General features: G+C 33.9%; 2 protein-coding genes across 3 annotated transcripts; both read right to left on the reverse strand.

The window, feature by feature from the left end:
- Window positions 1-790: 790 nt before the first annotated feature.
- LOC133284306 (probable E3 ubiquitin-protein ligase RHB1A) lies at window positions 791-3,434 on the reverse strand. 2 transcript variants are annotated; one of them, XM_061481306.1, is made up of 5 exons: window positions 3,193-3,434; window positions 2,741-2,865; window positions 1,716-2,145; window positions 1,474-1,583; window positions 791-1,392 (listed from the first exon to the last, which is right to left on the reverse strand). In XM_061481306.1, exons 2-5 carry the CDS (start codon window positions 2,807-2,809, stop codon window positions 1,363-1,365), a joined length of 639 nt encoding a protein of 212 aa, XP_061337290.1. In that variant the 5' UTR covers window positions 2,810-2,865; window positions 3,193-3,434; the 3' UTR covers window positions 791-1,362. The 2 variants fall into 2 exon arrangements, with proteins under 2 accessions (XP_061337290.1, XP_061337291.1); XM_061481307.1 differs by having other exon boundaries at window positions 3,188-3,434.
- Window positions 3,435-14,214: 10,780 nt separating this feature from the next.
- On the reverse strand, window positions 14,215-15,521 carry LOC133284297 (putative zinc finger protein CONSTANS-LIKE 11). Its single transcript, XM_061481296.1, has 4 exons — window positions 14,949-15,521; window positions 14,722-14,865; window positions 14,357-14,485; window positions 14,215-14,256 (listed from the first exon to the last, which is right to left on the reverse strand). The coding sequence occupies exons 1-4, from the start codon at window positions 15,519-15,521 to the stop codon at window positions 14,215-14,217; spliced, it is 888 nt and encodes a 295-aa protein (XP_061337280.1).

The raw sequence follows: 15,521 nt of genomic DNA on the forward strand, positions 1-15,521 counted from the left end.
GTGTACCAAAAAAAATTATTTATATTCGAAAAAACATAACATGCTTGCTGACAATTGAATGAATGAGTAATCGCTGCATTTATATCTTATTCAATAACTACCCTTTTATTTAGTTAAAAAAGAGAGGGGGAGGGGGAAGAAAAGAGGAGGAGAGGAGACCCGGGGGGGGGGGGGGGGTACGGAAATTGACATTATTTTTTAAAGAACCACTTTTATCTCAATTAACTTTCTATGAGAGCCAATTTTTAAAAAAATTAGGCCACGAACAAACATTTTCTATTTGAAAACAGGCCCCATTACACTTAAATATTTCGTTTTCAGAATTCTCAAACGCTTTAAAAACACATGACTACCAAATATTGAGTTCCTCTTAATATTCTTTTTAAGAGAACGCATTTATTTTAGGTTTTCTTCAGCATCCACTTGTTTCAACAAGAAATGCTAACACATTGGTCCCTTGCCTTCTACGAAATTGAGTTTGTGATGGCTATGCATGGTCTGAAACTAGAAGCCAGGACTCGGCTTCAGTACATGACCCATACAGGATTCCACATCATATGCACCTGGGTTACATTGAACCCATTACCCATATAAGTTAAAAATATTTCAGCAGTTGACTCTACTACATGAAAACTCAATAGAATTACATAATTAACCTTTCTTTAATCTACGTCTTTCATCTGAAAATTAGAAGCAAGTCAGAATAGGAGGGAGTATGAGGTATAAATAATAGGAAAACCCATAAATGAAAACAGTTAAAAACAGCAATATATTTTGACAATTATTGGTATTCTTCTGCCAATCCACTGACTGGAATATCGTTTCATTCGATCATATTACATCCAACGCTCGCCAGCAAAACCACATAATTCAAATGTAAAACATGAAAGCAAAATAACGAAAGCAAGAGGATCCAATCTGTTCACAAAAAGTCTGACAGTGACAGACACAACAAGAGAAGAACGAAAAAACATATTGACCGCTCTGTTCTATAACTAACATGTCTATAGGGATAATCTGTGCAAGCCATCCCAAATTCTATTTACACCAGTTCGCATAGAATCCTGATATCACTTCAACTTTCTAATTAAAGAACTATGAAATGGAATGAAACTTACTTTGGAACCCAGTCCAACGGCTATCGCCATGGTATATTCTACTTTTCTTTAATTTTTCTGGTATTAACACAAAGCAGTAGGGATAAAAAATGGAATAAAACCTCAAAGAAACTCAGAAAACTAAACAAAAAAAATACACAAATATACTTGGGTTGCCAAAACAGAAAACTATTGATCTTGTAACCTTGGTTTCCAAACATTATATCACATTGTCTTTGATTTTGAACCAAGTTGTTGATATCTATTAATCAATGGGAAGGTTGAAGACCGTATCCTGCATCATAAGATAAACATACAAATTCATAAGGTTATATTTTCAAAAATCTCAAGATAGATGGGAATGATTGAGACAAACCTGATCACACACAGGACAGGTTTCACATCTTTCCATCCATTCTAGAATGCAGGCAAGGTGAAAATGATGGTCACATTTTGTGGAGAGTTTTGGATTCTCTGCATCATACTCTGCTAGTATTAAAAGATGAAAATACATCAATAACTCTCAATTCCAAACAAAACAGGATATCTGTCACGTGATAAAGCTCAGTTGATGCTGAAAGCTAAAGAAGTTGAATAAAGAAGCTGTAACAACATCACCTTCTAAACAAATCGGGCATTCGTCCTCCTCTTTCACTAAAATAGTAGTTTCTGCCATCTTTGGAGGTCCAATTTCAGAATCCTTTCCTGTGTCAAGTTCAAAAGCAGTCTGGACTTTGCAATCTGATTCCTTCAGCTCTTCCGATTTAGTTGAGGTCCCATGATTGTCCCCCGCAACTGTTTCTTGAATTGGATTAGAATTTGTAGTAAGCAGAGATGCATTAGTCTTGTCCTCACAAATTTCTTGAGCCATAGGCGGAGTTTGAGTGAAACCTAATGTACCATTGAAAGGGATAGGAGCAGGAGGCGGTCTATAAATATCAGGACTTGAAGTGTCTAGATTAGTATCAACTAAGAGCCCTCCCGAAAAAGAAGGGGCAGCACCGTGGTGAGATGATAGTGGGACATGCTCCTCTGATACTCTTGGGTACTGCAGAGAGAATGCAGCAAATGAAGCAATGTTTAACAGATTTAATGCACAATCATTACTGAATGAAAATCTGATGTCAATTATAAATTCATAGTTATAAGAGGTAGACTTCAAAGAGCTCTTTAACCAAAGAAGAAAGGTCAATGTTCTGAGTCCCAGTATTGTTTATTATGTCCACTGTGCATTTGTTCAATGAGAGAGAGAGAGAATATAATCAAACTTTTTTAATTGCTACAACGCTGCAACAGTCATCCAGTTGAAGAGAGCTACCAATGCTTGCCAAACTCAATTCAAAGGTTGAAGACGATCAAGAAACAATACCCAAACTATATATATATATATATATATATATATATATATATATATAACATTCAATCTTACATGGTTGGTTTGAAAGGTTAAGATTGGTTTCTTCCATCTCTATATAAATACTACACTAGCTTTTATTTTTATTATATATTTTTTTTGGCTGAAGAGAAAGCAATGATTATTAACTATTAGTAAGCTTTGTAACTTAAATTTGATGAAATAAGCAGTAAAATTCATGCATGAATGCTTCTTGAAAAATCAAGCAGAAAATGGGACGGATACTGACATAGTAGGATGGAGGTGGAGCGCTCAATTCAGTCTCTCTGGAAGAACAACAACAACAACAACCGCCCATCTCCCTTTATCTCAAGTCTCCAAAAATTACTATGAGCACCGCGTGCATCGTTTTACCTGTCATCATCAGCATACAAAATTTACAACAGCCTTTACATTTAATTAAGCTATAACATAAACAGATGCAGAGCAGAGGAGAATAATATTATGGCGAATTAGTGATGGTGCTTTGAAATTACTGCATCCCCTCCCTTCACAAAATAACAGAGCAAGAGAAAACCCAATTGATAAAGACCTATTAACGAATTTGGTGGGACTCTTGCACTTGTACACACAGTGGAGGACGGCGATAGCAGATAAGTATTGGATTGAGAAGAATCGATGAATTAAAAATAGAAACAGGAATTAATAGAGAAGCAAAGAGAGAGAGAGATAAAACCTTACACGGAATTGGAAGGCAACGAAAAGCGTGAAGGAATAAGAGAGGGTTTCGGATATATCATATAGCGGAGCAGCTATCTATAGAGAAAGGCGCGATGAATCGTGAGCTTTGTTTGTTTTTGTAGCTCTTCTTCACAACTGCGGGATAAGGAGATTGAAAACGAATTTCGGCAAACAGTTCAGTGGGAAGAACCAAAGAAACTAAACTGTTTCGGTTCAGTAGTTCGCACTTCGCGGGGAAGAGTCCCTTCCTTTCCTTTGATATTTTTTATTTATATGATATGATAACGATTCTTTGGTGAGGTGTTTGTACCGGAGTGAAGGTTAGGTTACGTGTACCAGGATTCAAACATGGGCCAGCCCAATACTATTCTGGACTTTGCATTTTCTTTAGTAAGTCCAGCTCAGCTGGGCCTGGGTTTTGCTCATGTAGTTTGCACTTTGCAAGAGGAAGGAGATAACTGAAGAGGAATCGACCCTTATATTTCAATTTCATTTTCTTCTATTATTGGTCTAAGTTTGATATGATAATGGATTGATAGTAATTTCCTGTTGACATTTCCTTAATTCATAAACATGTACAACTTATGCATTTTAATGCTGAATGCACACAAAATAAGCTAAATAGAAAATTTGAAATTGATAAACAAAATATTAGTTGTTCTCAATTTGAGTTTAAAAAAATACCAAATGACAACCCCCTTCACAAGTCTCAATAGTAGGGGTGTTTCATCAACCGATTCAAACTGCGGTGACCGAACTGAAAAATCGATAACCGAACTGAAAAATCGATAACCGAATAAATCGAAAACTGAATAAATCGAAAAATAAAAAAATCGAAAAATCGAAAAACGAAAAAAAAAACACAAATTTTAATTGGATTGGATGAATTTTCGAATTGGTTAATGAAAACCGATCTAATATATTAATTCTACTCTACCTACTTGGGTCTTTCCCCAATCATAGTCCAAAAAATTCTAAATCCAAGAAAAAATCTAGTCATATCTCATCAACAAAATTCCATCTGTATAGAGCTTCATCTCTTATTGTCCAAAAAAAAAACTATATTATTGTTTACTGATGCTTTGTTTTTCGAAAAAAAAAAAATTACAAAGCCAATATATACAAAAGATGGAAAACCGAAAACCGAAAAAAAATTACAAAGCCAATATCATGAAACAAATTTTAGGATTTTCAAAAAACCGAAAACCGATCCAATCCAAATCGAAAAAAATTGGATTGGATTGGATCGGATTTGAAAAAAAATGCGAACCGAATAAAAGATTACATGATCAAACCGAAAGGATTGGATCAGATAATTTTTGCTTCCAAAATCGATCCAATTCAAACCGCGAACACCCCTAGTCAATAGTACTCTTTTACAGTGTTAAATAAAATTAAAGAAAAAAAAAACTTCCATTAATATTATAAGTCCTAAAAATAAAAAATAATTAAAGTAAAGATTACAAAATGAAAACTTGGGCAATTATTTTAACCCAAATCATGTTTTAAATCTCAGCCTTCCAAACATCCCAAATTTGAGCATACCCTTATCCCATTAAGCCAATTCTAGGTCATCGCATGTGCTATTTTTTTTTCTTATTCTTCTATTTTTTATTTTTTGAAAGATCGCATATGGTCTCATTTTTAATCCCTTTGACAAGAGGTTAAGTTTTACTATATATTCACTTCATTGATCTGTTAATCAAGTACAACTTATACATCTGTTGTGTTACTTTTTAACGCATGTAATATTATATTGGGTATTATTCGTACTTTGCATTTAAAAAAAAATTTGTTGGCGGCATCATCAGAAAGCCAATTGGGTCCCACTCTATTCTAATTTTCTTTTTTTTATTAGTTTGAATTTTAGTTCATGAATAATATTTGCTATTAAAATTTTTTAAATCATACTTATATTTATTGTAAACCGAGTTATTTGTAAACGAATATAGCATAGATAAAGTGACACCTTATATATTGGGTGAACAGGTAAACCTTTGTATAAATTCCTCTCCCCTTTCTTTTTTCTCGATTTATGCAATTTGTGTGTGTCTATTTCCAAGCATAGGTGGTAGATCATGAGCAAGCCAAAAGATCCATCGAAGATACGCTTTTTATATGGCACACAGTGAAAGCTGCAGTTCATCTGGGAATAGAAACAAGCATGGTGGTAGAGTCTGGAAGGTACTGTATGACATAGTATATAAAGAACCTTGAGGTCACCACCTCAAAAGCTAGCTTAAGGGGTGGGAGTGCCCAAGGCCTTATAAAGGTCATATTAGTTGTCCATCCAATCAATGTGGGACTATATATCTCAACACGCCCCCTCACGCAAGAGCCTTTTTAGGCTAGAAGCGTGGAATTGCACAGGCCCAATTTTTTGTTTACCTTTTGTGCTATTTTTATTTATTTTAATTCCACTTTAAAGCGGGGGACGGTGAGGCTCTGATACCATGTAAAGAACCTTGGGATACACCACAGCTAGCTCAAGGGGTGGGAGTGCCCAAGGCCTTATAAAGGCCATATTAGTTGCCCATCCAATCAATGTGGGACTATATATCTCAACAAGCAGGAATATGTGCCCCTAAACCATAAGGACCACAGCACAGCTGTCGCAAATCCACTAGCAGTGTTATTTCACTTATATGTGGAGGGTTAATTGTGGAGGGTTTCTTTGTTTTTGGTCCTGGTTTAAAATGGATAGTGGAGTTGAATTGAACAAAGAATAAAAAAAAAATAAGTGCGGCACAGCCACACTGAAACATCACTAATCGCGTCGCTATCAGATATTGTTGAGACTTTGAGAGAGCCCACAAACACACTTTGGAACGGAAACGGGTTGTTGGTTACGTTTTGCGGATATTTTAGACGTTAGTGAGGAATCTCGTGCATGCGAAGACCTAGGAGGATCTAGCACTTGACCCCTGGGACATTCTCTTTGCCTTTTTGCCTTTAGCATGTGCAAATTTTATTTGTTTATGAATTATGAATTGCATTCTAAACAAAAGCACTCATTACACCTATGCCTAAGAGCTTCCCTGGCATTAGTGGAAATATTCCATTGTTCTAACCTGCTCATCATTGATTTCAAAAATTCAAACAACTATCGTTAGAAATACAATATAAAACATATAAAAACAATTTATCTTAGGGTGAATGCTCTCCAATTGTATGATATGATATCAAAACCCATATAAGCAAGTGTTAAGAGTTCGATTTTTACAATCCCGAATTTTACCCAAGTACACCCAAAAAACGGAGGAAAATGGGAACTGATTTCGGGCTCTATTGCATATGTTCAGTATGAACACCTGAATGATGCGAACCCGCTCCTTTGGATTACTTTGTATTGTGGTTGGTGGTGGTGCTACGTTGACACAACGAGAGTGTGTATGCATGCATAGAGACTCCGACAATTTAATATTAAACTAGGTTGACGAATACAATTAGATAAGATTTATACCTTAGGGTGAATGCTCTACAATTAAATCAGAATAATCATCGGTTGCTTGTGATGTGGGATTGAGATACCTTTAGAAAATATTTCCTGATTTGGTGGGATGCCTAATCATGCATGGAAAAATTGAAGTGGCAACCAGAGAATTGGCTCGGATATGAGCCCCAATATAGCGGTCTGGATTCTCTTGAACATATAAAGCAAAAGAAAAATAGTAATTCAGTTGGCAATACAGGTTGCAGGTCGCGCAGAGTAGAGAGAGAATTTGAGTTTGATTCTCATTAAATACATCTTTGAAGAGAGGCGAGGAGTTTTAAATGTGACTAAATCTCGAGTCGGGAGTAGTCTCTTAGACTTCCGATCAAGCATAAAGAAGAAGAACCCACCACCCTCCTTCCAAACAAGAATCAACAAAAAGGAATCACCAGTTTCGGACGCAATTTGATATATCCCATTTTCATCAAGTGGGTATGAGTTTTTTTTTTTTTTAGGTTTTTATATATAAGTAACATTATTGTTTAAATAAATAATGTATAAAGAACCTATTCAACTTAAAAGTTGAAGCTGTTGGGTGAAAGTCGTAATCATTTAATCACATCGACTTTAATGTTATGTAAAAAATGGATTCAGCTCAAAACTTAAGCTGTTGGATGAGATTACATTAATGATAGTGACGAAGCCAGCCAAGGAATTAAGATAAGGTCAAAACAAATGAGGTGTGAGCAGGGGCGGACCCAGCAGGGGGCTAGGGTGGGCCCCCGCCCCCCTCTAAAATTTGGGAATATTTTTTTTTATAATATATGTAGAAAAATGTGATGATGAAATTATCGTGTTGTACATGTTTTTTTCCTTCAGGGGGCATTTGGTAGAGGAAAAAAAAATTTATCCGAAAATCACGATTTCTAGGAATATGATAGGAAAATGAGTTTCATGGGAATGTTAGCAAAAAGGTGTTTGGTAGACTACAATATTCCCGAAAATATTGGGTTAATTTTCTTAATGCTATGTTTAGTTGTATTAAATTTTTTCTTACCATATAAATTCTAAAATACCACCCCCTGGATGGTATTTTCAAAAAAAATAACACACAAAATAAAATTCCGAGAAAATCAGATTTTCGGAAAAATTTTAAAAAACTTGTACCAAACCTGAGTAAATATGATTACCGCTCTCAGTTTCCCAGAAATCCTAAAAAACGCCTCGTACCAAACGGCCCCTCAGTTCCCCATGTTTCTGCCCACACTCTTACCCATATTTTTCTTTGAGAACATCGTATCATCCTCTCTCTCCTTTTCGTGTTCTGTCCATTACCAACCTCCTTCTTTAGCCTTTCGATTTTGGCTGTGTATTAAAAAAAAAAAATTCTAGAGCCAAGCAAAATAAACTTCCGCCTTCTTAAGATCATTGCATGTATGTATAGTCATAGACTATCTTTGATTACATACATTAAAAAAAATTATTTTGAATTTTAGCACGGATTCAATTATATATGAGTTTAATAATATGACAACAAGTAGAGTAAGAGTAAGTGAAGTGATATTAATTTCTGTAATAGATTTTTTTTAATTTTTTGTATATTAAATTTGTATTGTATTTCAAGTACTTTTATTTATGATATAATATTTTTTATTTTCGTCCCCTCTTATTAAAATTTCTGCGTCCGCTCTGGGTGTGAGGTCAAACAACAAATTTTTGAAATGTAACTAACTACTGTTTAAAATTTAGGCAGCGCCAAGGTACTGGCCGTAGCCAAGGTGGCTCCGCCACTTATTAATGGTTTTATATTTCGTTTACACAATAGTATAGCTTTCAAAACCTCTCCACGTTTTACTTTGTGGCATAATATTTCCAAACAACATTTCACTGCATTAATTTTCCAGCTTGGAACCACGGGCCATTTCCATAAGTTTGGCTTAGAAGAACTGATTTGTCCTGTCCGTATGGCATAATGCCATAATGTTACAGCTAATTGTTTGGTGATAAACTTGCTAGATTCTCCACCCATTAGGAAAGATTAGAAGGGTAAATCTGAAGTTTTCACTTTTTTCCAGTCTTAAAATACCCCAGACAAAAGTTCCATCGTCATTAGTACGTGACCTTTTTTTGTCTGCCGATGACATATTTTATAGCTCTTGGCCAGTCCACTAAGGGCTTGGACCATGCCATTCGTGTGCAAAACAATAAAATACATTTCCTGATTATCATTAATCAAATTGCTAGAAAAATATTCTTAAGCATCAGTACGAATCAAAAGGCTTTTTGTTGGACTAAACAGCATGACAGTCCCAGTGGACAACTTTCCTAAGCACTCTGTCTTCTTTCGTCTCCAGGAAAAATTCTCTCTTGGGTTTCTCAGGGAATAAGGCTAGGCTAAGGGAACACTGACTATTCATCTTATAATCTATAGCACTGCAATCATAAGGTGTTGAAGTACTTTTCAATATTCATTTGCTGGTCAAAAGTGGGTGTTTGGAATCATATTGGGTTCTTGTGATAAGTTTTAATTATAAGCATTATTTTCTTTACTGCTCTGCCCATTAAGTGCATTATCTCCCTCTTAACTTGGACCATATTCTTATCATAATAGGAAGCTAATCAATTTGCGATTATTTAATTGTGACAGATTTTGGGAAAAGATAATAGAGTAGCTGTAGACTCTGCTTCCCATGACTCATGTTATATGCACGTTGTTACTATCCAGCCGTCAGTTTGAGCATGGAAATCAAAGGTCTATTTTGCGTTGTAAACCACTTAATTGGAAAATATCTGTCTCTTTTCTTCTAAAGGAAACAATTATACAATAAAAATTGTAAAGGGAAGATGCAAAACAAGATGAGGGCTATGAAAATGGATATTATCAAAGAAGAAACATCTAAGCTTTACAATCAGAAGCATCTCTGTGTGTTTATCAAAAAAAAAAAAAAAAGCATCTCTGTGTACGGGCACCCCATTATTTAAGAAGAGAATCTGTAAAGCAGTCCTCTCCTGTTATCTAGTCATTTGTTGCTATATCTTAATTTTTATTTTATTTCATTTTTCATTTTTCATTTTGCAGTATAAAGTGACAGCATCCTGCAGATAGATGGAGCTTCATTCCATTATTCACAAAAATATAATGTCTTTGTGATTGTAAGCATTGCTGCCAAAATGGTATCTCAACACATGGTACTCTGCTTTATGCCATCTTTTGTGATAGTATAGTAAATACTTAAGGGCCCGTTTGGTAGGAGGATTTTTTTTGTTTTCCCGGGATTCCTTGGTTGGGTAAATAAGAATGCATCATTTGGTACAGGAAAATTTTTCCGGAAATCTGATTTTTCCGAAATTTTATTTTGTGTGTAATTTTTTTTGAAAAAACCATCCATGAATACTATTCAAAAGGTGGTATTCTAAGATTTCTATGGAAAGAAAAAATTTAATACAACTAAACATAGTATCAAGCAAATTAACACAATATTCCCAGGAATATATTAGTCTACCAAATAACTTTTTGATAACATTATCAGAAAACTCATTTTCTCATCATATCCCTGGAAATCGTAATTACCGGATAAAAAAAAATTTCTCCTCTACCAAACACCCCTAAGGATCACAGCATAATAATGTAGGCATTTTTTAAGTTTGTAGCCAGTTTGTGTCTTTATAACATAAAGTATGCAATCTTATATGCTTTTGAAATTCAAAATTAAGGGGAAGGAAAATCGCACAAGTCAAAACATTTATCTGTTTGAAAAAAAAAATCATCATCTCTTTAAATTTACTTTTCAGTTGCGGTGAAAGAATTTTAAAAAAGAAAATAAATCTTCTATTTGGTAAACTCACACTGATGGGCTAAAAAAATTTATAACTGACTCGCAGCTGGTTTGTCTTATCTTTTATTTCTCAGTCAATCATAAAAAGTTGAGTAAAGTTATAATTTTTCAGAAATATGACAACAGACGTGCAAGCATGAGAATGTAAAAACTTTCTCATTGACTTCTAAATATTACAAATATTAATCATATAGGTGTTTAAACACTGAACACATTAGTAAGAAAGAAAAATTAACATGACCAACGTTTAGAGTTTTTTTTTTAGTACACAACGTTTATAATTTTTAAATAATGCGATAAATGTACCCAAAATAATAATAATAATATGATAACATTTTGGGAGTGAATTAAAATTTTACATGATCTTATTGTATAAAAATTTCATATGATAAAACATTATTGGTTAGAAATAATATTTGATAAAAGTGGTTTTTTTTTTTCAATAATAAAAAAGAATGAACCAGTTAAAGAGAAATACAAATTAATAGAAATAAGAAATGTTTTTTTTCCTTGAACGTTGAAAATTTACATAGTGGCAAGAGTACAAGCTCTTATTGATCAAGATTGAACAATGGCTCTAAAGCACATCTCTAGAGTAGCAAATGGGTGTGCTGACTGGCTAGCTAAGTCTTCCATCCAGAGTTCATTTGGTCTACAGTACTATCGGATCATGCCTGCGGAACTGATTCCCGTTTTTAATTTAGATCTCCAGAGAACATCTCATTGCATAGATGTTGATCCTGGCTAGTTTGAGTATTTTCTTGTCTGTTTTTTAGTGATTTATTTTGTTTTTCTGTTTTCTCGAATTGTTATAAAAAAAAAATTTACATGACCTATCAATGTAAAATTTGTGTGTTTATATCTCTCTTTCATATAGATTAAATAAGTGAGATTCAACTATAATTTGTCAATATTAATAAAAAAAGATATAGATACAAAAATTTTACATAATTCACATGTGAATTATGTTAAATTTTAACATAAGGATCCATTTTCAATTATCAAATACCTAGAATGTGTTATCAGATCCATTAGGTTTAGCCTAGTGGTGTGGAGTGTGTGTAGTATAATGTATAGTGTTCCATTCTCATTATAATCCAAAAAATAATGTTATCAACATTAAATACACAATATTTATTAAATACACATTCTCTAATTATGTATAAAAATTAGTTATATTATTAAAAAAAATTCCCCAAAACGCTTCTCAAACACATAAATAAAAAGGTTTATTTCTTTCCATAAGCTGTGGCATAAAACAAAATCCTTCTCTTTCACACCCTAGATTTTTGCTGAACAATTTTGAGATTTACTTAAAAAAATTCCTTAGCTCTCTAGTCGGAGCAAACTTTTGGTACATTCGGTGTACCAAACTCGGTACATCTGATTATTATAATGGGTGAAAAAAATTTCACTTTATCCCTTATTTTTTTATATTCTCTTTTATATTCTTTCAAATTTTTCTCATTTAATAAACGGGTGTATCAAGTTCGGTACATCCATAATATTAAAAATATGTTTTTCTATTGGAAGAAAATTTCTTGTATACATCAAAAAGTACCAAATTTGATATTCTCTTTTACTTAAAAAAGGAAAAAAGAATTTCACTTTAACACAATTTTTTTTTATAATTCGATGCACCTAGAGCTAGAGCAGGAGTACTCTAGGTTTTCTCCTACTCAGACTGTTTTCCCCTTGAATGTTGTCTTACATTTTAAAATTAAGACAGATTTTTTTTTCCATAAGTAGATTATTTATTGAAAAAATATTTCTCAAACAACTTGAGATAAGTTTATTTCTGGCTATCTCAAAATTATGTCGTTTTATTTATTTATTTCTTTATATTAATTGATTCACTTTAAATGGTTATGATTCTTTTTTTTTCTCTCTTCTTTTATTATCATTGATTTATTTTTATACAATTATGATTTACTAACCGAAAATAAGATTATCAAATGATAAGGCTTATATTATTAACTAAGTGGCATTATAGGCCGACAAGATTGAAAATTGTGTTTTGAAAGCGAAGCTAAAAATAAGTAGCCCACTTTTTCTTGAGATTTGTGTGTGCTAAATAATCATTATGGCCAACGATTTGACAGCACAAAAATGTTAAAACAAAAACTACTGATTAACCGTCCTTTATCCTTGGAATTTATTTGACTAGTGTTTGATTGGATTACAGAAGTTCCACTTCAGTAGAAAACGAATGATTACTTCAAATTGATGCTTCCTTTTCTTTTTGCACCCTCTAAAATTTAGGCATGAAGTATTTCTCTGTTCCGGTTCCAGAAAAGAAGAACCAACACGATTAGCATCCAATCGAGCCATCCTCTTTGGCTGAACACTTCTTGGGTACTACCGATGTACATCGCTACCCAAATTAGAAAAATTGCAGGACATGCATGAAAATATAGAGAAAGGCAAGGATTGAAATGATATAAGATTTTTTTAATTAAGGAAAATGGGAGTACTCTCTTGGCTGCAATGCTGCATCATATTATCATATGCATACGGCAGTCTGATTATGCAATTGGTTGCCAAAGTTTGATGCTTTGTCTTTTTGGTGAGTAACTGCACTATCAAATTTTTTAATGTTGTGGGTTCAAGTGTAGCAAGTTTAATTTCAATTTCATTACACGCCAAGTTGTAAAAGCAATTATGTAGCAATTAAGGCATAAAGAACAAAATCTTTAATGGCCCTTTCCAAGCGAATTGTGCAGATCAACAAGGATTGATTGTCCTCTAACTAAGCCAAGTTGACGATTAAAACTATAGTGTTATGCTAGTTGAATAGAGATGCTATCTAGTTAAATATTTATTTGGTCGCGGAGGCATTTGTTCTTTATAAAGCTGGAGCTGCTCACAAGACTACACTTGGGTTTGAATAACGAATTAGGCAGAATCGGTTAAAATTAGGAGTCCTGACTGAGTGCTCGTCCATTTCCCCCCTTTTCTCTTGCTAAATAAATATAAATGAATGTTCTTATTCTGACAATATTAATAGAATCCTTGGTATATTTGGAGACCTCTAGTTGTCTTTCTTTGTTTTTCTGAAGCAACAAAAATAAATAAATTATAGAAGATATTATGACTTCCCAAATATCTTGGACGCATTTTAAGTTTTTAACCTAGTCAAATATTTTATTTTATGTTGGTTTTAAAGTATTAAGAAGAAATAAGTTCATTAGTCTTTTCTTATAAAAGACCACGCATACGGTTTTTACCAAGGTTTGAATGTTTCATGTTTGATAACAAATTTCACCAAGCTGCTGTGTTGAATTTTTGAATAATTAGTGATGACAGGCTACATAGAAAATGGTCGGCCTTTGCATATTTTCTGATAATGCAGTGCATGAATATTGAATATGATACATAGTTATATACACTGAACCAATCAAAACCAGCAGTAGAAAAGAGAAATCGAAATCGAATACAACTAAGAAAAAACTAATTGGAGACAACCTCCAACAACCCAACTTATTTTTTTTTACCTTCGTAGCATCTCACGGTTCAAAATATCCTAACTTTATTATTAACTTTATTTTTTTGTTTAAAAAAAAAAACAGAGTTAAAATTGAAAATACTTTGGTATTCATTTTGGCTTACAAAAGGTTGTTTCCCAGTAAAGTTTCTATCTGCCAAAACTTCATAAAAGGGTCTTCCCCAAAAGATGCTTCTGCAAGACTAAAAAGCCACGGTACTGAAACCGATGATGAGCTCCTTTTATAACTGTCCGCATATTGTTCTGCTCTACATGAGGAGTTCGCCATTTAACTCATCGATGAGTTCAATCTACATAAAAATCTCATAGTTATCAGCAACCCACTCAACTGATTAACAATGTGCTGTCTAATATCACTAGAAATTTAAGAAGCAATAAAAAGATATTTACCCAGAACTCGTCTTCTAATTCTTCTCTGATTGAACATGGAGCTTCCAAAATGTGACTGATTTCATCGTTGCGTGCGAATCTGCCACGTACGCGTATTCGATTGTCGGCTAGTGTCTTTCGGCATGCATACTGGTACCACAGAAAAACGACCAAGCAGCCATATTCAGATCTTTTTCTTTTTTCATCGAATTCTTTATTTTCTCAGCGATTATTATTATTTTTCAGGAAATGGACAGAAGATTATTATTATTTAAAAAAAAAAAAAAACTAACACAAATATGCACTAGCTTTCTAATACAACGTTCTTGTCCTACTATGATTAGTACCAAAGAAATAGCAAGCAACTTGTGCTATTCTTTGTTTACCTTAATAATCTTGTTGAACTTCCTGTGGCTTCTCTTGGCTCTGTATTTAGAGATTTTTTCTTTTCTTTCTTCGGCACTGTAACGCCCTACTTTGAAGTTAGCTTTCTCCGATGAGGGGCTCTGCGTTCGTGACGTATTAAAGTTCTGATCAAGAAGTAAAACAAACATTAATAAAAGATAAAAAATTAACAATGAAAGAAGGATGATAAATGAATGTGTTATTTAACCTGCAAATCTCCTGTGCTGCAAACCTTCCTCATTTCTCCATTGAAGAAATTGTTTTCAGGGGAGCTCAAGGCATGCCATTGAAATTTTGGCGAGCCCATGAGAGTGTCAGAGTGAGGAAAACCAGGATTCCCATGAAAAGAGCTACAACTGAAGCTCCTCTGCAATAACTTTGATGCACTTTCAGAACCACTTAAACTGTGAGGAAGAAAGTGCTGATTGTAAGTATAACCCACACCCATTTGGCATTCCTCTCTTTTCACTTCAGACCCATCCAAAGCAGGGAAATTTGAAAACTCGTTTTTCATATTTGTGCCATTTGACAGAGGCTGCACAGGGTTAGTCTGATATAGGCTCTGGTTTTCCAAGTGGGTAATCTGAGGAGAAAAAGGGGAAAACGGGTCATGAGAATTGTTCAAATTGTCTCGAGCTACATCAATGGGAGAGACATTGAAGAAAGGGGAATGGTAAGGATCAGAGAAAAACATGTGATCTCCGCTTCCATCATAGGAGACTGTGTCTGGCCTTGAATGTCGGTGGATAGGAATATCAAAAGTATAGAGATCAGAAGACAT

Source organism: Gastrolobium bilobum, unplaced genomic scaffold (assembly GCF_033153095.1).
Source record: "Gastrolobium bilobum isolate Gb01-03AN ecotype WA unplaced genomic scaffold, APGP_CSIRO_Gbil_v1 utg2926, whole genome shotgun sequence".
Taxonomy (NCBI): domain Eukaryota; kingdom Viridiplantae; phylum Streptophyta; class Magnoliopsida; order Fabales; family Fabaceae; genus Gastrolobium; species Gastrolobium bilobum.